Raw genomic sequence first — 24,628 nt, forward strand, 5'->3', positions numbered from 1 at the left:
TTTGAATTCCAGCTCTCCAATACACTGAGTGACCTGGGAAATTGGTTATTCTTTCTACTTGAAGTTTCCTCATTTGGCAGATGGGATGAAAGATGTTACTCCTAGAAAGTGCTGGTGAGCACAACATGGGACAAAGCACAGAAAAGACTTAGCGTGGGGCCAGGTGAGCTGAGGTGGCTGTTTATTCTTCACTAAGACTTGTCGCTTTCTCTGGTATGACGCGGACCCATGAGCTCCCAGATCAGCAGGTTAATGGAAGGACAGCACCTCCAATAACGTCCCAGATGTGCCACACCCATTTCCTCTCAGACTGAACACACAGATTCTTTCCAGATGTAAAAACTTATTGAGAAAATAAAATCACATTTCTCTGTGTAATCCAGTCACAAAATAGTGGGATGGACCTTTTGTTTGCAAGGGCTGTTTAGGAGGACTTTCATATTCTTTGCAGATTCTCTTATGGTCAGGGCCCCCCAGCTCTGACGGCAGAGAGGGACAGGAACTGGTGTGTATGCAGCGGTGCGGGGAGAGGGTGGAGAGAAAAGCCCTGAAGGTGCCACTTCAGCTCTGCAAACCAGCACACACCTCTATACCACTCTCACCCTGGCCTCAGGAACATGCAGCAGCCAAGCACCATGCAGGCCACTGTGCCCGCACCCCCCACACACCTGTGCACCTCGGTGACCATCAACAAGGACGTGGCAGAGGCTGCCAGCACCCTAGAAGGACCACACAGATCTGCCCTTCTGCCTGTGTGCTCCGTCGTTATCCACCTATCACCCCCCTTTGCCCTCTGTGCTTTGGTGTCAGGGCTAGAGGGGTAGGCATGACTTTGAACACAAGAGTGGATCTAATTAAAAAGATGGAGGGACTACAGCCTTCTGCAAAGCCTGCTGTGCTGTGTCCCGACAAGAGCAAGGTTTTGCTGGCCCCCATCTGACCAGCAATGTGCTGTGCTTTATCCTGGACCAGAAATGGCAGAAAGGGAAGGTGGAATGACTATGCCGATGAGGGCTGGAATGGGGTTGGGGTGGAAACTGTAACATCAAAGTCACTCCTTTCAGCAACATGAGCTGGGTCTACAGAGGCCTGTTACCTGGAAGGAATGACACCTAAACTGTGATTTCTCTAGCCTTCAGCAGGGCCGGCTGCTATACCACCTGGGCCACAGGCCAGGGGATATTGATGGAGAGATGACTCAGCAGCAGTGCTGGCTGCTTCTCAGAACTGACTCCAACTGACGCAATTCAAGACAAAAAGTGACTGCTCCCATGCAAACAGCTCGATTAAGGAGCTCTGACTATGCAAAACAGGAGGCAAATCAGTCTTACCATTTGGACTCAAGAGTTCTGGCACCTTCTATAAAAAATTAAAAAAGAGTAGGAGGAGAGAAATCTGTATCCTACAACAGATGTGGGAAGCAGGTTCATTTTAGGTTTAATTTTCATAACTCAGCACTTTTCCTGAAACTGGGACAAACTTTGCCTTGTACACAGACCAGTAATTGTCTTCAGTAAAGCAGCTCTCTGCCGAGGACCCTCTGCAGCAGCCCCTCGGCTATCCTCTCCTCATGGTGGAGGAGCAGTAACCGCCAAGCAGGAGACCGTCTAAGGAAGGGCTACAGACAGGGGCAGAGAGTCTGCCTCTGCTACTTAACTAGCTGTGTGGCCCTGGAGAAGTTCCTTCACCTCATCAGGCCTCAGTTTCCTCTTATGCAAAGTGAGGAGAGCCCAACAGTCTCATCTTCCAAGGGACCTGAGTTTTAAAGTCAGTGCTTCATATAATAATCAATTATAGACAAAATGCTTCCCAAAGGACCTAAACAGACGCAGCACATCTCAAGTACTAGACACAGAGTAAAGGTTCTGGGAACATTAGCTCTTATTATTATAATAATTATGCCTTGATTAAACAAATGACTCCACTAGCAGAAGACACTCTTTGAGGAACACTCAGGTGTTCCTCCTTGGGTTTATCCCATAACAATCTGCTCCAGAAGTCCTCAGTGGACCATTCCAAGGTCATTCTTGATTTTCCTAATGTTTCACTGTGCAGAGCATTTCAAAATCAGTGGAGGATTTGGTGAAAAACTGGGAAATGGGCCTCTACAGCTTTCCATCTTAGCAAGAACAAACATCATGGTCCCAAGAGCTTTCCTTAAACAAGTGTCAATGAAAGCCAGCCACTAAACAGCAGGGTCTTTCCTGAGGGAGCTCTGTGTCACGTCATCATGGTCCACCTCGTGTCTGCATTACAGGGGGATTCAGGATACTGATTAGTGGTGGAGAGGGAAGCACTGGTCATGGCAATAAGGGGAAGACAAGAGTCTACAGAAACACCATCAGTCCGCTGCCCTAAAACATGTCCATCAGGGCACATGAAACACTTTTCAGTGACAGGTCCCACAAATACTGTTGAGAACCTTGTTATGATGACAGCTATAAACTCCATTCTCTTGAGATCTGAGAGGCTGGTTCCAATTCAGTAACCACAGACTTCACAGAGGAGCCATCAACAGCATGATAAGGGCTTGTGATTAAGGGGTTACTGATGCTCTGCTTATTGATGCGGAGAAACAACTGACAAATAGGTGCTTCACAAAATTGCTCTGGAGAAACTGCTGCTGAAAAGATTGTCATGGGTGGCACAAGGGACCCTGCAATCAATCCCAGTGAAGCCTATGGCTGTCTTTCTTTTTTAAAGCACTTCTTCCATCAAAATAGAAACCATGGGACTTCTGTTCCATCTGAAGGAAGACAATATCAACTCGGACCTGATGACTCAAGTAAAAGACACAGGTAAGATGATCACCTAAGCAGACCCTGGGTGCTCAGGCCAATGGCAAGACTAGGGAGCAGGGGAAGAGGTGGCTGGAGGCATTATCCAGTTCACAAAGCCAACAGTGACTGGGTCTCAGCCCAGGGTTCTAAAACTTCAAGTTGTATCCTGCTAATAAAATAACCTAAAACGAGAAGGGTAAGTAGTCACCACAACCCCACGCTCACAACCTTTGGGGAAGGGGAAACTATATTGAAGAACAAATGGGGCTGTAATTACCTGTCTCTAATACAAACTACTCAGTTAACATGTCTCCTCCTGTTAACAAGTCCATTCTATTCTATTATTTCAAGTCCATTCTAGGATGGTATACTTTTAATATTTTATCTCTGTCTTTTTGTCAGTTTTATTACTATGTCTTGGTGTGTTCCTCCTTGGGTTTATCCTGCCTGAGATTCTTTGAGCTTCCTGGACTTGGTTGACTATTTCCTTTCCCATATTCAGGAATGTTTCAGCTATTATCTCTTCAAATATTTTCTCAGGTCCTTGCTCTCTTCCTTCCCCTTCTGGGACCCCTATAATGCGAATGTTGGTGTGTTTAATGTTGTCCCAGATGTCTCTTAGGCTGTCTTCATTTTTTTTTTTTTTTCATTCTTTTTTCTACACTCTGTTCTGTGGCAATGATTTCCATCATTCTGTCCTCCAGGTCATTTATCCTTTCTTCTGCCTCAGTTATTCTGCTATGGATTCCTTCTAGTGTATTATTCATCTCTGTTTGTTCTTTAGTTCTTCTAGGTCTTTGGTAAACATTTCTTGCATATTCTCAATCTTTGCTTCCATTCTTTTCCTGAGATCCTGGATCATCTTCACTATCATTATCTGAATTCTTTTTCTGAAAAGTTGCCTATCTCCACTTCATTTAGTTGTTTTTCTGGGGTTTTATCTTGTTCCTTCATCTGGGACATAACTTTCTGCTTTTTCATCATGATTAACTTTCTGTGATATGGTTTTTGTTTTAACCACTGTGAGACTGTGCTTCTTCTTGCTTCTTCTACCTGCCCTCTGATGTATGAGGCTAAGAGGCTTGTGTATTTTTCTTGATGGGAGGGACTGGTGATGGGAAAACTGGGTCTTGCTCTGGGGTGCAGGGCTTTGCTGAGTTAAGTTTTAATCCAATTATCTGCTGATGGGTGGGGTTGTACTCCTTCCTTAGTAGTTGTTTGGCCTGAGGTGACCCAGCCCTGGGGTCTACAGGCTGTATGATAGGATTAATGGTGAATTCCAAGAGGGTTTATGCCAAAGGGGACCTCCTAGTGCCTCCACCCCTGTGGTGAGCCCATACCAACTTGTGTCTCCACAGGAAGCCTGCCAACACTAGCAGGTAGTTTTGGCTCAGTCCCCTGTGGGGTCACTGCTCCTCTCCTCTGGGAAGACTGGAGTCTCTGTTTCCCTCAGTCCTCTGGAAGGCCTATAATCAAATCCCACTGGCCCTCAAGGCCAGAGTCCCTAGGGATTCCCAGTCCCTTTGTATTATCCCCAGGCTGGGAAGCCTGACGTGGGGTTCAGAACTTTCACAATAGTGGGAAAACTTCTTTGGTATTATTGTTCTCCAGTTTGTGGGTCACCCAACAAATGCATATGGGATTTGATTTTATTGTGATAGAGCCCTTCCTGTCTTGCTCTCTTGCTGCAGCTTCTTCTTTGTCTTTGGACATGGGTATCTTTTTTTGTTGGATTCCAGTGTCTTCCTGTTGATGGTTGTTCAAAAACTAGTTGCAGTCTTGATGCTCTCTCAGGAGGAGATGAACACATGTCCTTCTACTCCACCATCTTTAACCAGACTCTGGAAGGCAGATTCTTAACCACTGGACCATGAGGGAAGTACCATAAACTCTCACTTTGGAATTAAGGAGTTTTGGAAGTACCATAAAAAAGCCACAAAATGGCTATATAGCTTTATCTTAATAACAGCTAATATCTCATTATTAAGTACTTCATTAGATTGGGAAACCAAGGCACAGTGGGGTTTAGTGACTCACACAAGGTCACATGATCTGCAAGTGATCCCTCTGGTTTTCTGAAGTTGGTTTTATTTAATTGAAAATATTTTAAGGTAATAATGTTAGTAGCTAAAATTTTACCACTTGATGCTTTGGACAGAAACAGATGTGTTTTGCATATTATGTGCTTTGCAACCACAGTCACAGAATAAAGTTTCTGTGATAATGTAACAATATTAGTCTCTGCTGTTTAGGACAGAAGTACAAGTAGAGATTATATTGTCAATTTGTGGTAGGAGGTGCTTCTGTTTACAAGTCCACTGGAGAAAATAGGGAAACAGTGTAAGGGAAGTGTTTTTATTTTGGTATGCTGAATCCTCACTGTACTCTGTTTTTTCTCAATATTTATTTGTTTCTCTCTTCATGTATTTATCTCTCAATTTCTCTCTCTCATCCTTTCTCTCTTTCTCGTCCCTTTCTCTGCTCAGCTCTATATCACTCCCTCTATCCCCTTCTCCCTGCCTCTTTCTTTTTCTGATGGAGAACTTGAGAACATTTCTTACTGGATTTATTCATTGAGTATTATGATGAATTGCCTAGTCTTCATTAAAAAGGATTGAATGGATTGTGGACAACCTTCAGTAAATCCTCCTAAATTAAGTCTCCATTAACACAGATGCCCTTTGATTGACGTTATGTTACTAGCTTAATGTTTCCAGTTAGTAAAAAGCTTCTGTACCTTATGAAAGCTTAGGACTAGGAAGATTATCAGATTATGGCCTAAGAAGTAAATCAAGTATAAACTGAATAAATTGACCAGAGTTATCTGCTTTTTCTTCACACAACTCTTGCTTTTCCTCTCTCTTGCAGACAACCAACAGTGAAATCACATGCATGGCTGTTTCTTGGTGTATGACACAGATGAAGCTATTATTGTTATTGTTACGGAATCTATGGCAAGGTCGTGAACTCAGAGATTCCATTACTGTATGTAAGGGGGGAACTTCAAGGGCTGGTGGCCAGGAAGACCATCTCCTAAGCCCAAGATCTCTGGACTTCAACCCCAGAACTAATTAATGCACTGGGACATGACTCACAAATCTGATTACCAGGCAGAGCAGTATAATTTTAAATATCCTCTTCTCTCTTCTAAAGAGACACATGAAATGTTTATTCAGCAGCTATATGTGGGCTGCTCCTCAGTGTATAAGCAGTGTAGTGTGTTTCATCCTCTCACCTGAATCAGTACTGAGTGCTCCAACCCTGTCCTCATCAACACACCCAGATTCACACAGTCCCATGGGGCCCTGTCTGCCCCTGGGCCTTGGAAATCAAGACAGATCATATAGAGCCCGTATAACAAATCTTAGTTCTCCTACTTGGTTTCTAAGACTCCCTTGACTCTTCCTAGGAAGGCACAGCCTGGTCAGCACCTTGGACAGCTCCACTGCTTCTGCTGGAAGCTACGTTTACCTGTTGGTTTGTCCTGTAAACAGGCTGGGGTCCTTCATCCTCAACCTCTTCATCCTTGACTGAGAATACTGTTTTTCCTTCTTCACTCTCCTCACTTTCTTCAGAACAGGAATCAAATACATCAGCATAATACTCTTCAGCCACAAGTGGGTCTTCTGGGATCTCTGAAATAAAGAATAAGCAAAAATCAGGTCCTGTTGGTCATTAAAATGATAATGAGTCTAGGACCCCCATAGCCCAGAGATATGTATTCTGTTAACACTAACAAAGTTTTCATGGAGTGCAGAGTGGAATCTTAGCTTCCTGAATGCACCTAGTAGAATGTAATAAATACTCAGCAGTTAAACCAGTGGAGGAAAGGAGGGATGGTTCTATTTGCAACCACTTTTTGAAACTGTAAGAATAAAACCATGAAACAAGAAGAAATGACCTCTTCTAAAGTCTTTACATTCAGAGGCATGAATCATTATTACAAATAAGGGGATTTAGGACCAAAAGCAAAGTAAGATGCCTTGACCACCAGACTCTACTATCCACATAAACTTTTTGTGGACACAGTGGGGGGGACAAATATAAGCATTCTTGCTGGGAATTTCTTCTTTTAAAGAAAATACTAGTAGGGAGGTCAGGCAAGAGGGATAGAATATATAGAAATGGCATTATTGGCGAGCTGAGGGAAATGTTAAAATTCTAAGGCTATGAAGGTTTTTGAGATGTAGATCACACTAAGGTTCTACTTATTCACATGAATATGAAGCTTTTTTTTTTTTTGCCTTTTATTATAATGGATATTTTATTTTATTTTTTTAATTTTATTTTATTTTTAAACTTTACATAATTGTATTTGTTTTGCCAAATATCAAAATGAATCCATCACAGGTATACATGTGCTCCCCATCCTGAACCCTCCTCCCTCCCCATACCATCCCTCTGGGTCGTCCCAGTGCACTAGCCCCAAGCATCCAGTATTGTGCATTGAACCTGGACTGGCATCTCGTTTCATACATGATATTTTACATGTTTCAATGCCATTCTCCCAAATCTTCCCACCCTCTCCCTCTTCCACAGAGTCCATAAGACTGTTCCATATATCAGTGTCTCTTTTGCTGTCTCGTACACAGGGTTATTGTTATCATCTTTCTAAATTCCATATATATGCGTTAGTATACTGTATTGGTGTTTTTCCTTCTGGCTTACTTCACTCTGTATAACAGGCTCCAGTTTCATCCACCTCATTAGAACTGATTCAAATGTATTCTTTTTAATGGCTGAGTAATACTCCATTGTGTATATGTACCACAGCTTTCTTATCCATTCATTCTTAATTAAAAACAACAACAACAAAAACACAAGGAAAGGCCACCCAGTTAAGCTGCTGCCAGGAAGTGCTACCAACTAGAAATATTGTTGTTACTGTTCAGTTGCTAAGTCGTGCTTGACTTTTTGTAACCCCATGGACTGCAGCCCGTCTGGTGCCTCTGCCCATGGGATTTCCCAGGCAAGAAAACTGTAGTGGGTTGCCATTTCCTTCTCCAGGGGATCTTCCTGATCCAAGGATCAAACCTGTGTCTCCTGCATTGGCAGGTGGATTCTTTACCACTGAGCCACTAGGAAAGTCTGGTTGGTGCTTATAATGGTCTTCAACCAAGAAAGGCTAAGAATGGATCTGTCAGTCCATTCAAAATCCAAGACCCTAAAAAAGTACAGTGATATCAATTCCAATTTGCTAATGGGAGTCTAGAAATAAGAAATATCCTTGGGGAAGGGAGAAAGTTAAATAATGGTACTCTCTCTACCTTATTAAAACCATGGGCATTTAGGCTTTGTACACATTAGTTGTTCTTGTTGTTGTTTGGTCGCTCAGCTGTGTCTGCCTCTTTGTGACCCCTTGGACTGCAGCACACCAGGTTTCTCTGTCCATCACCAACTCCGGACCTTGCTAAAACTCATGTCCATCGAGTCAGTGATGCCATCCAATCATCTCAACCTCTCTCATCCTCTTCTCCACCTGCCTTCAATCTTTCCCAGCATCAGGATCTTTTCCAATGGGTCAGTTCTTTGCATCAGGTGGCCAAAATATTGGAGTTTAAGCTTCAGCATCAGTCCTTCCAATGAATATTCAGGACTGATTTCCTTTAGGATGGACTGGTTGGATCTCCTTGCAGTCCAAGGGACTCTCAAGAGTCTTCTCCACCGTTCAAAAGCATCAATTCTTTGATGCTCAGCCTTGTTTATGGTCCAACTCTCACATCAATACATGACTACTGGAAAAACCATAGCTTTGACTAGACAGATGTTTGTTGGTAATGTAATGTCTCTGCTATTTAATATGCTGTCTAGGTTGGTCATAACTTTTCTTCCAAGGAACAAGCATCTTTGAATTCCATGACTGCAGTCACCATCTTCAGTGATTCTGGAGCCCAGGAAAATAAAGTCTGTCGCTATTTCCATTGCTTCCCCATCTATTTGCCATGAAGTGATGGGACCAGATGCCATGATCTTAGGTTTTAGAATGTTGAGTTTTAGGCCAGCTTTTCACTCTCTCCTCTTTCACCTTCATCAAGAGGTTCTTTAGTTCCTCTTCACTTTCTACCATAAGGAGGAGAGTGAAAAAGTTGGCTTAAAACTCAACATTCAAAAGACGAAGATCATGAAATCCGGTCCCAGCACTTCATGGCAAATAGACGGGGAAACAATGGAAACAAATACTTCATTTTGGGGGGCTCCAAAATCACTGTAGGTGGTGACTACAGCCATGAAATTAAAAGACGCTTACTCCTTGGAAGAAAGGTTATGACCAACCTAGATAGCACATTAAAAAGCAGAGACATTACTTTGCTGACAAATGTCCACTTAGTCAAAGCTATGGTTTTTCCAGTAGTCAAGTATGGATATGAGAGTTGGACTATCAGGAAAGCTGAGTGCCAGAGAACTGATGCTTTTGAGCTGTGGTGTTGGAGAAGACTCTTGAGAGTCCCTTGGACTGCAAGGAGATCCAACCAGTCCATCCTAAAGGAAATCAGTCCTGAATATTCATTGGAAGGACTGATGCTGAAGCTGAAACTCCAATATTTTGGCCACCTGATGCGAAGAACTGACCCATTGGGAAAGACCCTGATGTTGGGAAAGATTGAAGGCAGGAGGAGAAGGGGATGACAGAGGATGAGATGGTTAGATGGCATCACCGACTCGATGGACATGAGTTTTAGCAAAGTCCAGAATTTGGTGATGGACAGAGAAGCCTGTCATGCTGCAGTCCATGGGGTTGCAGAGTCGGACATGACTGTGTGACTGAACTGACTGACTTAAAAACAAAATTATCCTTCTAAACTGTAACACAGAGCACTGGTTTTCATCCCATTGTTGATATTTTATGCCTAGTGCATGTGTGCTCAGTCATGTCCAACAAAGAGTTGGACCCCATGGACTGCAGCGTGCCAGTCTCCTCTGTCCATGGAATTTTCCTGGTAAGAATACTGGAGTGCACTGCTGTTTCCTACTCCAGGGGATCTTCTTGGCCCAGTGATCAAACCAGCATCTCTTGTATCTCCTGCATTGGCAGATGAATTCTTTACCACTGGTGCCACCTGAGCCTATTATTTTATGTCTATTGCGGAAAATATGGAATTTGGTGTTAGAGAATCAAGGTTAGAATCTAGCTCTGCCACCTCTTAAATAAGAAACTTGAGTGAGGGATTTGAATTTGCTGAGCTCTTTTTTTTTTTTTTTCTAGTGAAGCGGACAAAAGGTAATCTAACAGGGTAGCTATGAAGATTCAATAATATGATTCATATGAAAGCATCTGTGTATAGGGAAACTTTATCAAATGTTCCATCAATTTCCACATCTATAAAAATGAACTTTTCATTAACTGATTCCAGAATCCCTTGAAAGTAAAATACTTAGTGGATGTAGAAAGCCCTGACAATTGAATGTTTTAAAATCTTTGCTATCTATGATTTTGCATAGAACACAAGAGGCAGTACCATGGAATTAAAACTGGCCAGCTCAAAAACAAGAATTCAGTTCAGTTCAGTCACTCAGTCCTGTCTGACTCTTTGCAACCCCATGAATAGCAGCATTCCAGGCCTCCCTGTCCATCACCATCTCCCAGAGTTCACACAGACTCACGTCCATCGAGTCAGTGATGCCATCCAGCCATCTCATCCCCCATCATCCCCTTCTCCTCCTGCCCCCAATCCCTCACAGCATCAGAGTCTTTTCCAATGAGTCAACTCTTCACATGAGGTGGCCAAAGTACTGGAGTTTCAGCTTTAGCATCATTCCTTCCAAAGAAATCCCAGGGCTGATCTCCTTCAGAATGGACTGGTTGGATCTCCTTGCAGTCCAAGGGACTCTCAAGAGTCTTCTCCAACACCATAGTTCGAAAGCATCAATTCTTCAGCACTCAGCCTTCTTCACAGTCCAACTCTCACGTCCATACATGACCACAGGAAAAACCATAGCCTTGACTAGCCGGACCTTTGTTGGCAAAGTAACGTCTCTGCTTTTGAATATGCTATCTAGGTTGGTCATAACTTTCCTTCCAAGGAGTAAGCATCTTTTAATTTCATGGCTGCAGTCACCATCTGTAGTGATTTTGGAGCCCAGAAAAACAAAGTCTGACACTGTTTCCACTGTTTCCCCATCTATTTCCCATGAAGTGATGGGACCGGATGCCATGATCTTCATTTTCTGAATGTTGAGCTTTAAGCCAACTTTTTCACTCTCCACTTTCACTTTCATCAAGAGGCCTTTTAGTTCCTCTTCACTTTCTGCCATAAGGGTGGTGTCATCTGCATATCTGAGGTTATTGATATTTCTCCTGGCAATCTTGATTCCTGCTTGTGCTTCTTCCAGTCCAGTGTTTCTCATGATGTACTCTGCATATAAGTTAAATAAACAGGGTGACAATATACAGCCTTGACACACTCCTTTTCCTATTTGGAACCAGTCTGTTGTTCCATGTCCAGTTCCAACTGTTGCTTCCTGACCTGCATACAGATTTCTCAAGAGGCAGGTCAGGTGGTCTGGTATTCCCATCTCTTTCAGAATTTTCCACAGTTTATTGTGATCCACACAGTCAAAGGCTTTGGCATAGTCAATAAAACAGAAATAGATGTTTTTCTGGAACTCTCTTGCTTTTTCCATGATCCAGCGGATGTTGGCAATTTGATCTCTGGTTTCTCTGCCTTTTCTAAAGCCAGCTGGAACATCTGGAAGTTCACAATTCATGTATTGCTGAAGCCTGGCTTGGAGAATTTTGAGCATTACTTTACTAGCATGTGAGATGAGTGCAGTTGTGCGGTAGTTTGAGCATTCTTTGGCATTGCCAAAGAATTATTAATACACATATTCAAAAACACCTTTGCCAATTCTTTAGGAAACTCAGTTTCTCTCAGTAACTCCAACACAGTCTGTTTTCCCCTCTGATCACCTATTATCAGTTGAGCAGCATATGAAACAGAGTATTTGTGCGTAGGGGCCATTTTTTATAAAAATCTTTATTTTACTCACACTCAGAATGACCAAAGGATCACAGCAAGAGAAGTATATGAAAACCAATATCTACCGGGAGGACAATTCAGGTCTCCAGTTTTGCCTTCATGCAGGGGCACGCACTCGCTGAGTGGACGTCCTGCCTCTCTTCCCCGCCATCCTCGGCCTCTGCCTAGGTCTCTGTGTCTCATCCACAGAGATGTCCATTCTCTGTCATCCCACTTCCTCCCATGTCCTCTCCATGAGTCTGTCTCTCTTTGACAGTTATTCATTCACTGACTCACTCATATTTTCTCCCTCTGTTTCTCTGTCCCCCACGCCCCACTTTCAGGAAAGAATATTCGCTTTCAAGATTGACTCTGAGACAGTAAGACATGTCATTTACATTGCTGCCCAGGGTACAGAAATGTGCTTGGATTTGTGTTTATAAAAAAACATCTTTACAATTGAAACAAAAGCTTCATGCATCAAGATTTACCCATACTACAAATGACACACTCTGGCATTTTGCATACTATTAAATGATTTCTCTCTCTCTCTCTTTTTTAATGCTAGTTGCAACTTGCTAAATTGATTTCTCAACCCAGAATTTGAAAAACACTGGTTTAGAATGCTGACTTTGGCATCAAAAAGACCCACATTTAAACTGAGGCTCTTGATGCTGGGTGTTATGTAAACTTTCTGCCCTTCAGTTTTCTCATCTATAGAGTGGGGAAGATAGCACTCGTCTCATTGAATCATGGTGAACATTACATAGTGTGATAATGCAGCTATCAGTGCACATGGTATGCATCCAGGAAATGTGAGCTACCAACATTGAACATAAAACTCTGTAGTTTTGTCTGTAATGCTCAACAGCAGGAAGAAAATAAATATCAGGCAATCACAAATGGATGCCAAGTTAAAAATTTTAACAATATTTTAAATAGAATCACTTCTCAAAATCTACACAGTACTCAACACCAAAGGTAGTAAGGAGTGGCTCCTCCCACTGCCCTTCTGACTGCTGGACTCCAGAGGGACTCCAGGCATTTTACACCCTCCTCTCCTCCCATCACCTTCCTGTCTCTGGTTCCATCCTGGCTCCTCCAGGCAGCTCAGAGGGAACCTCTATGACAGGGGTGAACAAACTTGCTCTTTTAAGGGCTTGACAGAAAAAGTGTTAGGTCTTGCAGGGTATATAGTCCCTGTCACAGCTACCCAACTCTTTGTAGTGTGAAAGCAGAGATAGACAATAAATGCATGAGCATGGCTGTGCTCCATTGGCTGTGAACTTTATTTAGAAAAGCAGGTGACAGCTGGATCATACCATAGCTCTACCCCACAGACAAGTGTTTCTCTTACTAAATATTGAGCCCTTCCCATAACATGGCTCCCTGCGCACAGTCAGTTCCTTTCTCTCTCCTTCAAGCATCCCCTCCCAGAGAGAAGAGGAGGGAAGAAACGGACAGGTGTCCAAGTCATGAAATAGACCAGGATGAACCGATCACCAGTGTTTCTTACTCAAATACCACTAACTTGGCGAGGCTCAGAAAGGGTGCATTTTCAAGTGGAAAAATTGGAAGAAAGAAGTCAGCTCATGCTGTTTGTCAAATTGTGTGTTTTTCAGACACTGGTCCAGTGTGAAGCCTTGTTAGGCAAAGGCTCATTTCTGCTGTCATGGAAGGGAAAATGGTCTGAGATAAATAGCTTTCATTTTCTCATACCCTAAAGTCAGCCTCCTGACAGATGCTTGGGACCAGCATCCTGATCTCCACTACACTGGGCAGTGGTGATGGATACATTTACGCAGGAATCTAACAATGGCTGCCCCAGCTTGGACACAGTTGTTGCATATCCATGCTGGAGAAAAAGAGAAACAGTTACCCTGTCCTGGGAAAAGGTTGCTCTTTATCAGACCCTTCAACAGAGACCCTAATAAAGCCCTTCCTCTAAGACTTAAGTGAGCAGCAGGATCACCTGCAGGGCTTGTTAAAACATGGACTGCTGGGACCCACATAGGGCCCTGATCCAGCCAGTCAGGACAGAGGCCTGGAAACATGCATTTCTGACAAGTGCCCGGGGGATGCTGGTGCTGCTGGCCTGAGGGCCACAATGTGAAAAGTTCTCCAGGATGTGACTAGTTCAAACAAAAGTACTAGCATATACTATTATAGAAGCACTATAATAAAATGCATAAGATTTTATAATATCTCCACACCTTACAACATTTATATGTTACAGACAATAAATGAAGAAATAAACTTTACTTTTGTTGTTGCTATTGTTCAGCCACTAAGTTGTGTCTGATTCGTTTGCAACACCGTGGACTATAGCCTGCCAGGCTCCGCTGTCCATGGGATTTCCCAGGCAAGAATACTGGAATGGATTGTCATTTCCTTCTCCAGGGGATCTGAGCTCAAATTGTTGTGATATTAGTTGTCTCACTACTCACAATCTCTATAGAGTTATAGGGGCCTATTCCCATTTTAATGATGGGGAATAACAAAACCATGAATTAGCAGGCCAGAGTCACAGCACTTTATAGATTGTTTTTAAATGCACATTCATATCCATTATTCTACTTTATCACTGCAACAGTGATTCAACTTAGACCAGGACAATCTTTTTACATCAATTTTTAAATAAAGTGAGAGACAGGCTAATAACCAACCACATGTCACACAGCTGAATACATGGTGGACTGGAAACATAAATTACCTGAATCCTATCTTTATTCCACTGCATTAGTGCTATTTTATGGTTGCTGTTGTTCAATCAGTCAGTCGTGTTTGATTCTCTGTGACCCCTGGACTGCAGATATCAGCCTCCCTGTCTTTCACTATCTCCAGGAGTTTCCTCAAACTCACGTCCATTGAGTCAATGATGCCATCCAACCACCTTCTCTCTCATCCCCTTCTCATCATCTCCTCAATCTTTCCTGGCATCAGGGTCTTTTCCAGTGAGTCAGCTCTTTGCATCAGGTGACCAAAGTATTGGAGCTTCAGCTTCAGCATCAGTCCTTCCAATGAATATTCAGGATTGATTTCCTTTAGGATTGACTGCAAGGTTCTTCTCCTTGCAGTCCAAGGGACTCTCAAGAGTCTTCTCCAACATCACAGTTCAAAAACATCAATTCTCAGCCTTTTTTATTGTCTAACTCTCACATCTGAACATGACTACTAGAAAAACCATAGCTTTGACTAGACAGACAGTTCGCCAGCAAAGTGATGTCTCTATGTTGTCACAGCTTTTCTTCCAAAGACTAAGCGTCTTTTAATTTCATGGCTGCAGTCACCATCCATGGTGATTTTGGAGCCCAAGAAAATAAAGTTTGTCACTGTTTCCCTTGTTTCCCCATCTATTTGCCATGAAGTGATCGGACCAGATGCCATGATATTAGTTTTTTGAATGTTGAGTTTTAAGCCAGCTTTTTCACATTCTTCTTTCACCTTCATCAAGAAGCTTTTTAGTTCCTCTTCACTTTCTGCCATTAAGGTGGTGTCATCTGCATATCTGAGGTTATCGGTATTTCTCCCAGCAGTCTTGATATCAGTTTGTGATTCATCCAGCTCAGCATTTTGCATGATGTACTCTGCATATAAGTTAAAGCCTTGACATATTCCTTTCTCAATTTTGAGCCAGTCTTTGTTCCATATCCGGTTTTAACTGTTGTTTCTTGATCTGCCACAGGTTTCTCAGGAGGCAGGCAAGGTAGTCTGGTATTCCCAACTCTCTAAGAATTTTCCAGTTTGTTGTGATCCACACAAAGGCTTTAGTGCAGTTAGTGAAGCAGAGGTAGATGTTTTCCTGGAATTCACTTGCTTTATCTATGATCCAATGGATGTTGGCAATCTGATCACTTGTTCCTCTGCCTTTTCTAAATCCATCTTGTACATCTAGAATTTTTTGGATCTTGTACTGTTGAAGCTTAGCTTGAAGGATTTTGAGCATTACCTTGTTAGCACATGAAATGAGCACAGCTGTGTGTTAGTTAGAACATTCTTTGGCATTACCTTTCTTTGGGATTGGAATGAAAATTGACCTTTTCCAGTCCTGTGGCCACTGCTGAGTTTTCCAAATTTGCTGTCATATCACATGCAGCACTTTCACAGCATCATCTTTCAGGATTTGAAATAGCTCAGCTGGAATTCCATCACCTCCACTAGCTTTGTTCATGGTAAAGGCTTCCTAAGGCCCACTTGACTTCACACTCCAGGATGTCTGGCTCTAGGTGAGTGACACCACATTATGGTTATCCACATCATTAAGGCCTTTTTGTACAGTTCTTCTGTGTATTCTTGCCACCTCTTCTTAATCTCTTTTGTTTCTGCTAGGTCCTTACCATTTCTGTCCTTTATTGTGCCCATCTTTGCATGAAATGTTCTCTTGATATCTCTAATTTTCTTGAAGAGATCTCTAGTCTTTCCCATTCTATTGTTTTCCTCTATTTCTTTGCATCAAAAAATGGAGACGCCCTATACAGTAAGCAAAAACAAGACCAGGAGCTGACTGTGGGTCAGATCATGAGCTCCTTATTGCAAAATTAAGACTTAAATTGAATAAAGTAGGGAAAACCACTAAGCCATTCAGGTATGACCTAAATCAAATCCCTTATTAAACAGTGGAAATGACAAATAGATTCAAGGGCTTAGATCTGATAGACAGAGCACCTGAAGAACTATGGACAGAGGTTTATAACACTGTACAGGAGGCGGTGATCAAAATAATTCCAAGAAAAAAGAAATATAAGAAGGCAAAATGGTTGTCTGAGGAAGCCTTACAAATAGTTGAGGAAAGAAGAGAAGCAAAAGGCAAAGGAGAAAGGAAAAGATATACCTAATTGAATGCAGAGCTCCAAAGAATAGCAAGGAGGAGAGATAAGAAAGCCTTCTTAAGTGAACAAGACAAAGAAATTTTATGATTAGCTAGGAATTTTCATCTACTTATGACATTATTTTCAATGTTATTTTCATATTTCCATCATTATTTATGAAATTTAAATGTCATAAATAATCATTGTGATTATCTTCCTCATAACTCTGAAAGATGTCATACAACAAGGGACAGACCTTTGACTTAATGAAATAGAAAAACTGACACATAGTCATCCTGGTAAATTATCTGAAGGGAGCTAGGACTATTGAATGCCAGGGGCCCCTCACTCAGTCTCAATCCCACTGCTACTCAGTCCAACTCTGTCTCAGATATGCTCAAGGTGGACTGTGGGTCAGGATCGCCTGGAGGCCTTTGTAAAACAGATTCTTGGCCCCAAAGCCCACTGATTCAGATTTAGCTGCTCTGAGGTGGGGCCTGAACTCTACACAAAGATGCTGCAACATACTATGAGAACTACTGCTCTATCTTTTGGACCTTCAAGAAGAAAATGACATACAACTGTTTACAGATAAATTCCCCAATACTTTGTCTATTATTGCACCAGCACTTTAAACTTCTAAAATGATCATCAATATATTAAAGAATTTTGTAAAGAGCCAATAAGGTAAGAACTTTGCTTAAAGGCAAAACCAAATTTCCTTTAAAGAAACTTAGTTATGTGGGAGGAATTATGTGAGCCTGTGAGCTCACCACTACCCTAAATGATTCTAGCCATCCAATATGTATGCTTTGAGCAAATGCAGGGAGCAAGCTTAGCACAATGGTTCTCAAAAGCATGTCCCAGAAGAGAAATAACAGCAGCATCGCCCAGGATCTTATTAAAAACGCAGATTCTCGGACCTCCCAGACCTACTGGACCAGAAACTGCAGTGAGGGTCCAGCAATTCACATTTTAAAAGTCCTCCAGAGGATCCCAACATATTTAAATTTAAGAACCACTAATTTAGCACAATGTAGACAGTAAGCTCCCACAGGGAAGGAGTTGTGTTCATCTTCTTCTTCATGGCATCTCAAATCCATGTTTCAAAGCAGACATTCAAACTTCTTATTGAAGAAGTGAATGCTTACATGTCTAAGAGATGAAAACTTTCAAACTACCACACAGTATCTCCTGCAAAGAATTTTCTGATGTTTATTTTAGGGAGGGTCAGCAAAGGGAGGAGGAAGATCAGTAAAAGATAAGGATTTTTTTCCCCATGAAAGACCTACTTTGTCCCAGTTTCTCACATCTGCTGACCTTATATCTCAGATGGAGTCATAACTCCAAACAGTAAAGTATGTCTTCCTCATACTACCCTCTCCACCTATATTCCACAGGCCTGCAAGTTTGAGGACTCAGTTTAATACTGCCCAGCCTGTGATGGCACTCACATTAGACAGTGGCTTCTGTCAGGTGCCCCAGACTCTACTCCAGCTGCAAGAACACTCTGGCTCTCTCTGCACATCTAACAATACTGTTGGAATTGATTAATGTCTGAGGACCAAATGACTTGTGATTTGGGAAATCCAACATTTAAAATGCATTTTTAATTGCATTTTTCTGCCTCTTCTCTAAGGAAGTCAACAATATCCACAAGACACTTTTTAAAATGTTTTTGCCATATCCTGTAAAAAGGCGGTATGTGTGGTGGGGGAGAATCTCTTCTTAAAGAGAAGATTATCTGTATTTTAGCTACAGTGAGGCAAGTTGGGGTCTTGGTTGCAGGCAGCTGCCCAGAGACACCCTTCTTTATTTTTCCTTTCTTTCCTAACTTTCTGAATGAGGCAATGGCTTTATTACACTGAGCCAGAAAATACTGAGCCAAGTTATAATAAACACAAACCATGATCTACTGTTAGATCATGATGTGACCTCTCCAAAGACCAGGTTCAGTGCCAGTGCTCAGAATGACATCATAATTACACTGATGAGGCAGATCTCAGAATTTCTTATTTTCCTAAAACAGCATGTGTGGATATGAAAAAGATTGTCCTAATTCATTTTTTAATGAAAAACATTTTAAATAAAGATATCATCTCATATGTAGGGAAAACCTGAGGTTAATATGCTACAACATTCTCACACAACAGGGTAAAAGACAACGCTTTTAGAAGGCACTTAGATACAGACATTGTCTATGCTGAGCTGGCTAGGTTTCCCCAAGGAGCTCCATCTCATGTAAGGTGGGCACAAATTAGGGTAAAAAAGACAGAAATGGAGCCCAAGTTAACTGGAAATATCTGCTGCTTCTGAGAAAGACTGCGCAATAGTGATTAGGAGGATCAGCTACAGAGACTGAAGTTCAACTTTGTTGTTTATTGACTGTATCACCTTGGGCACCCACTTCACGCCTCTGGCCACAGTTTCCTGATTTGTAAGTGTGTGTGGTGAATGCTATTGATGTTCCACACAAAGCTCCTTAACAAACACACTCCACCTGCGAGTGTTGGCCTGCTCATCCTCCAGGTGCTGAGTTATGGTCTGCTAGGTTTGCCATGACAGAAGGCTTAAACCACAGAAATGTATTTTCTCATAGTTCTGGAGGCTAGAAGTCCAAGATCAAGGTGCTGGCAACTTTGGTTTCTCCTTGGCTTGCAAGTGTGTGGGCATCGCTTGTGTCCAAGTCTCCTCTTCTTATAAGGACACTAGTCAGAATGGATTTGGGCCTTGACCTAACAGTCTCATTTCAAATTAATTGCCTCTTTAAAGGCCCAGTCTCCAAATACAGTCACATTTTGAGGTCCTGGGGGTTAGGGCTTCAACATCTAAATTTTAGGGGAACTCAGTTCAGTCCACACCTACTTCTAACAGGGCACAGATGCCTCCTTCTCTAGACAACTGCTCTTAGATCAAAGAATTACCTTATCAAAGAGGTTATATTTCACCTCCACCCAGGAACAGTTCTGGCCAATGGCTGACTAACTCAAGATGGAACCAACTCTGAGGTGTCACTCCTGTTTGAGCTACTGTGGGGTCAGGCAGGGCTAGTCTGTAGCTGGACCACATTTTTGCTCAACAACCTCCACTGCCCTGCCCTGACACAACCCTCACCCTACTCTACCCAAGAAGACACACACTACAGAATAACCATCTCAGCCTCTGCTTCTAAGCAACCCAACCAAAGATTAGTGGTATTAAAATAATATTAAGAATACCTTCAATCATAGATGCAATGTAAAATTTTATAAAAGCTAATAATGTAAACACTCCTTAAAGGAAAATAACCAGATGCCAGCAAGATTATATTCTTTTATATTATACATTTAATCCTTAGATTTTCTAGAAAACAATAGAGCCCACATCTATGGATACTGTGAAAGGAAGTCCTTTTTCAGCTATCAATTATATTTCAGACAGCTATATCTTTTATCTCTTGAGATCTAGTTTATTTGTCCTGCTTAAGATCTTCTTAAAATGTTCTATATAGAATAATGTCCTGCACCTAGTAGGTACTAATAAATGATCATTATTATTACCGCTTATTGCTGTTTAGTTGCTAAGTTGTGTCCAACTCTTTGTGACCCCATGGACTACAGCATGCCAGGCTCCTCTGTCCTCCACTATCTCCCAGAGTTTGCTCACATTCATGTCCATTTACTCAGTGATGTTACCTAACCATCTCATCCTCTGTTTCTATTTCTCCTTTTGCCTTCAGTCTTTCCCAGCATCAGGGTCTTTCCCAATGAGTTGGCTCTTCACATCAGGTGGCCAAAGTATTAGAGCTTCAGCTCCAGCATCACTCTTTCAGTGAATATTCATGGTTGATTTCCTTTAGAATTGACTGGTTTGATGTCCCTGCAGACCAAGAGACTCTCAAGAGTCTTCTCCAGCATCACAGTTTGAAAGCATTAATTCTTCAGTACTAAGCCTTTATAGTCCAGCTCTCACATCTATACAGGACAACTGGAAAAACAATAGCTTTAACAATATGGACCTTTGTCAGCAAAGTGATATCTCTGCTTTTTAACATGTTGTCTAAGCTTGTCACAGCTTTCCTTCCAAGGAGCAAGCACCTTTGAATTTCATGGCTGTAGTCACCATCCACAGTGATTTTGGAGCCCAAGAAAAGGAAATCTGTCACTGCTTCCACTTTTTCCCCTTCTATTTGCCATGAAGTGATGGGACTGGATGCCATGATCTTAGTTTTTTTAATGTTGATTTTCAAGCCAGCTTTTTCATTCTCTTCTTTCACCCTCATCAAGAGGCTTAAAGGTTCGCTTCACTGTCTGCCACAAGATTGGTATCATCTGCATATCTGAGGTTGTTGATATTTCTCCCAGCAATCTTATAAAAGCAGCATTTATACAAAAAGGGCCAACTGCAGAGCTAGAGAAACTTCTCCTTTGGCAGAGGCAGCTTGACTCCATCAAGTAAACAAGGATCATTCCTAAACCCCAGGCTTCTGTCCTCCTGGGAGCTAGTAAAGGCACCAGTCTCCCCTCTGGACACATCTTCCCTACACAATTAGAAGGAAAGAACTGACCCTGAAATTTTGCTCTTTTGAAAAAGGCATTTTGTCAATTTCTAAACCTCAACTTAAATTGGATTTTATTTTTCCTTTCCAATTTTTAAAAGCCATCTCCACCCCCACAGTGAACCGGTTTATCAGGGTTATGAGGTGGGTCATCGGCTGGGCCTAGAATACAGTTTTCATCAGCAGCTACTAAGACTGGTCATTGGAGATTGTAAGTTACAAGGGAGAAGGGTATACCCTAAGACCAGTGATCACTGCTTCCCTGTGGCAAGTCATCCCTTTTATGGGGACCAGGGGCCCCAGCTGGAGGTCCTGGGGAGGCCATATGCCATATGCCAAGGGGCTGCTGCAGAAGCAGCATTTCATTATGCAGCCCTCTTCTGGCCCATGGGAGATAACTGTAATTTTCAGTCACAATTTAGTGGGGCTGGAGGCTTGCATCAGCATATTTGCTGAAGAATATTTTGAACCAATGCTTAGTCCAGGGAAGCATGTAGAAGCATTCACAGCCCCTGGTGAAACAAGCACTCTGGAACCTGAGGGAGAAATGAATACTCAGTTCTGTGACGGCCTCAGTCTTATCCAAGCTGCAACAAATGTTACCTAAAACACTCAATACATCACTCTTCCCTACCAAGGATGACCCCACTGCCAATAAAGTTGAGTACAGAATCTTTAGCTTAGCATCAAGGCCTTTTATAATCTGGTTGCAACCCAGTTTCCTAGACCGGCCTTCTCTTGCTGATGGATGTGGTAGCTCTCAGTTAAAGGTGGCACCAAAAGGGATTCTGATTGGGTGGCCCTGGGTGAGGTCTAGCAGCTTCAGTTTTCTGATGCTTTCCAGATGGTTCTTAAATATACCTTTAGATCAGGACCTTGGCTTTTGTGACCTGGACTCTACATTTTCCCCTGAACTTCCTCGTGCTTTCCATCTTCTACACTTTTATGAACTCTCCTTCTAGAACTGCCTTGTCCAATATGGTAGCCATTAGACACATGTGCCTTTTAAATTAAAATTAAAGGAAACAAATGGCAAATTCAGTCCCTAGTCACACTGGCCACATTTCGAGTGCTTGAAAATCTCCTGTGACAAGAATGCAGAACATTCTATCTTCACAAGGCATCCGCTGGATGGCCCACAGTCCCCAGTTGGAATTTGGCCAGATTTCTTGAAAACCTAGGGTATGTGTCCCTTCCCCTCTTGGGCCCTCTGTCCCTCCACTGACTGGGGACAGCTCCACCAGCACACTCTGTGAAAGGGAGGGTGAAACCACAGGCCCTGTTGTGTCTCCACCCTCACAGTCCTGGCCTCAGCAGAGACAGGCAGTGACTCCATCCCACTCTAGCCTCGGCCTCCTTCACCTGCCCCTGAGACCATGCCAAAGGATCCATCAGACCGAGACTTCTCACCTGTGCAAACCTTCTTTATACAGTTTCTGCAAGCAAGACTTTCATAGATGTCCAGCCCCCACCCTTCAGCCCTAGAGAAAGGCAGCTCATGGACCCCCAGCTCCCCATAGCAGGCACTGACACAGCAGGGATTAAGTCCACTTCACTAATCATATCACTAACTCTGCTATGCTGTGCTTAGTCACTCAGTCGTGTCCAACTCTTTGCAACTCCGTGGACTATAGCATACCAGTATCTTCTATCCATGGAGATTCTCCAGGCAAGACTGCTACTGGAGCGGGCTGCCCTGCCCTCCTCCAGGGGATCTTCTCAATCCAGGGATCGAACCCAGATCTCCCACATTTCAGGCAGATTCTTTACTGTTTGAGACACCAGGGAAGCCCAAGAATACTGGAGTGGGTAGCCTATCCTTCCTCCAGGGGAACTCTCCAACCCAGGAATTGAATCAGGGTCACTTGCAGTGCAGGCGGATTCTTTACCAGCTGAGCTACCCTCTAAGTCCCACTAACTCTAAGCAGAACTAAATCTCAAATAAAACAATACATTTATATTCTTGGGAGCAGGAGTGCAGCAGTTGCTTGGTTGTATAGCTTTCTGATGCTTCCTTCTCTCACACAATAAGCTAAAAGTTAGCACCAGTACTGTGACCTTTTCTAAAATAAACCCTCAAACTAAGACTAAAATTAGCTATGTTAATTAGCTTAGCCTGCACCATCACACATGAGGCTGTGAAAAGAAATAATTTTCTTAGGCAAAATGCATATTCATGACCCTTTCTGTATGGAAAGCTAAATTAAGTACAGTACAATGCCATATATATACAGATATAACAGCAACTTCTGTAAGTTTTTCTTAGACTTATATCTTGCATCTATAAGATCCAGTGCACCAAAGAGGCTCCCTGCTACACACACATACACACATACACACACACACACACAGAGAACAGAACGAAGCTCCATGATCCATTTGGAAGTAGGTCTCCCTTAGGCTCTCAAGTCTCAGTGCCTTGATTCTATGTGTCAGGATTGATTCTCCCTTAGGCAAAATCATAACATTGCTCTGAAACATCTTTTCTGGTTTGAAGAGCAAAAGCCAAAATAAGTAGGTAAAGTCTATCTTTTCTCCAGAAATGAATATAGGCCAAGAAATCTATTCTCTCAAAAGGAAATATAGGTAGATTGAACAGACCCTGAAAAAGCTGGTATATATGACTGAATGCTGTGTTTGTGGCAGAAGACATCAAGTTCTGTGACTTCAGGCCACTAGCTTATGCTCCCTGGGTTTTAGAAGTCTCATCTGCAACATACAGATAGTAATAACTTGGCAGCCCAAGAGCAGGAGCCCAAACTAGATGATTGCAGGTTGTCTCCTGCTCTAAGGGTTGCAAAAGTACAATATGGAGTAATGAACCAGACAGGTGTATATATGAATTGTGGGGGATCTTGATGAAATACTATTTTGATCAGTGGATCTGTGCATGGGCTAAGAGTCTGTACTGCTGACATGCTCCTCAAACCACACTTTGAAAAGGCCCCAAATGTTTGTCAAGAAGTGAGATTATAACTAAGATTTTCATGAAATTGAAGAATTTAAAGTGCTGTCAAACCGAAGCCTCTGCCTTTTCTCTGGTTTTCCTTTCCTCTTTAACAAGAGGCTTGAATACATCAGAAAGCATTTAGCAATTTGTTTGTTGGCAGAGAGAACACCTTGTGAGCCAAGTAGGATTTCTTCTCTGATGAAATCTTAAAGTGATAATTTCTCTTTCCACCTCATTGCTCCTGGCAAATATTTGTTTCCCATTGGCAGCATCCCTCTGTTAACTGTCCAGCTGGAGGCAGTCAGGAAGCTGCCAGAAGCTGCTTGCTTATGCTAAGATGTTCTAAGCTTGGCAGTGTGAACAGGCAAGCTGAATATGGCAACATGGGCTAATGATCACAAAAATCTACTGTATTGATAATATGGACATGGTTTCATTTAAATGCTTTTAATTAAAGGAAGTGCATATCATACACATCAGTTTAGACAAATGTTCATGGTTCTACTCAGGTGCTAATCCAATCCATGTTGGATTTTCCTGCATGACCAGGGACTTCTGTTGAATGTGATATGGTCTTGTAGAGCAAGGTAAACGCA

General features: G+C 42.4%; 1 protein-coding gene across 12 annotated transcripts in view; it reads right to left on the reverse strand.

Annotated features, from left to right (window-relative positions):
• NEK11 (NIMA related kinase 11) overlaps positions 1-24,628 on the reverse strand; it is a 278,743-nt gene that overhangs the window by 86,639 nt on the left and 167,476 nt on the right. For all 12 annotated transcript variants that reach the window (XM_070376305.1, XM_070376287.1, XM_070376269.1 and 9 more), the window contains one exon: positions 6,252-6,415. In XM_070376305.1, the coding sequence (XP_070232406.1) occupies positions 6,252-6,415 (164 nt within the window). The remainder of the gene's footprint in view (positions 1-6,251; positions 6,416-24,628) is intronic.

This window comes from Bos mutus, chromosome 1 (genome assembly GCF_027580195.1).
Source record: "Bos mutus isolate GX-2022 chromosome 1, NWIPB_WYAK_1.1, whole genome shotgun sequence".
Taxonomy (NCBI): Eukaryota; Metazoa; Chordata; class Mammalia; order Artiodactyla; family Bovidae; genus Bos; species Bos mutus.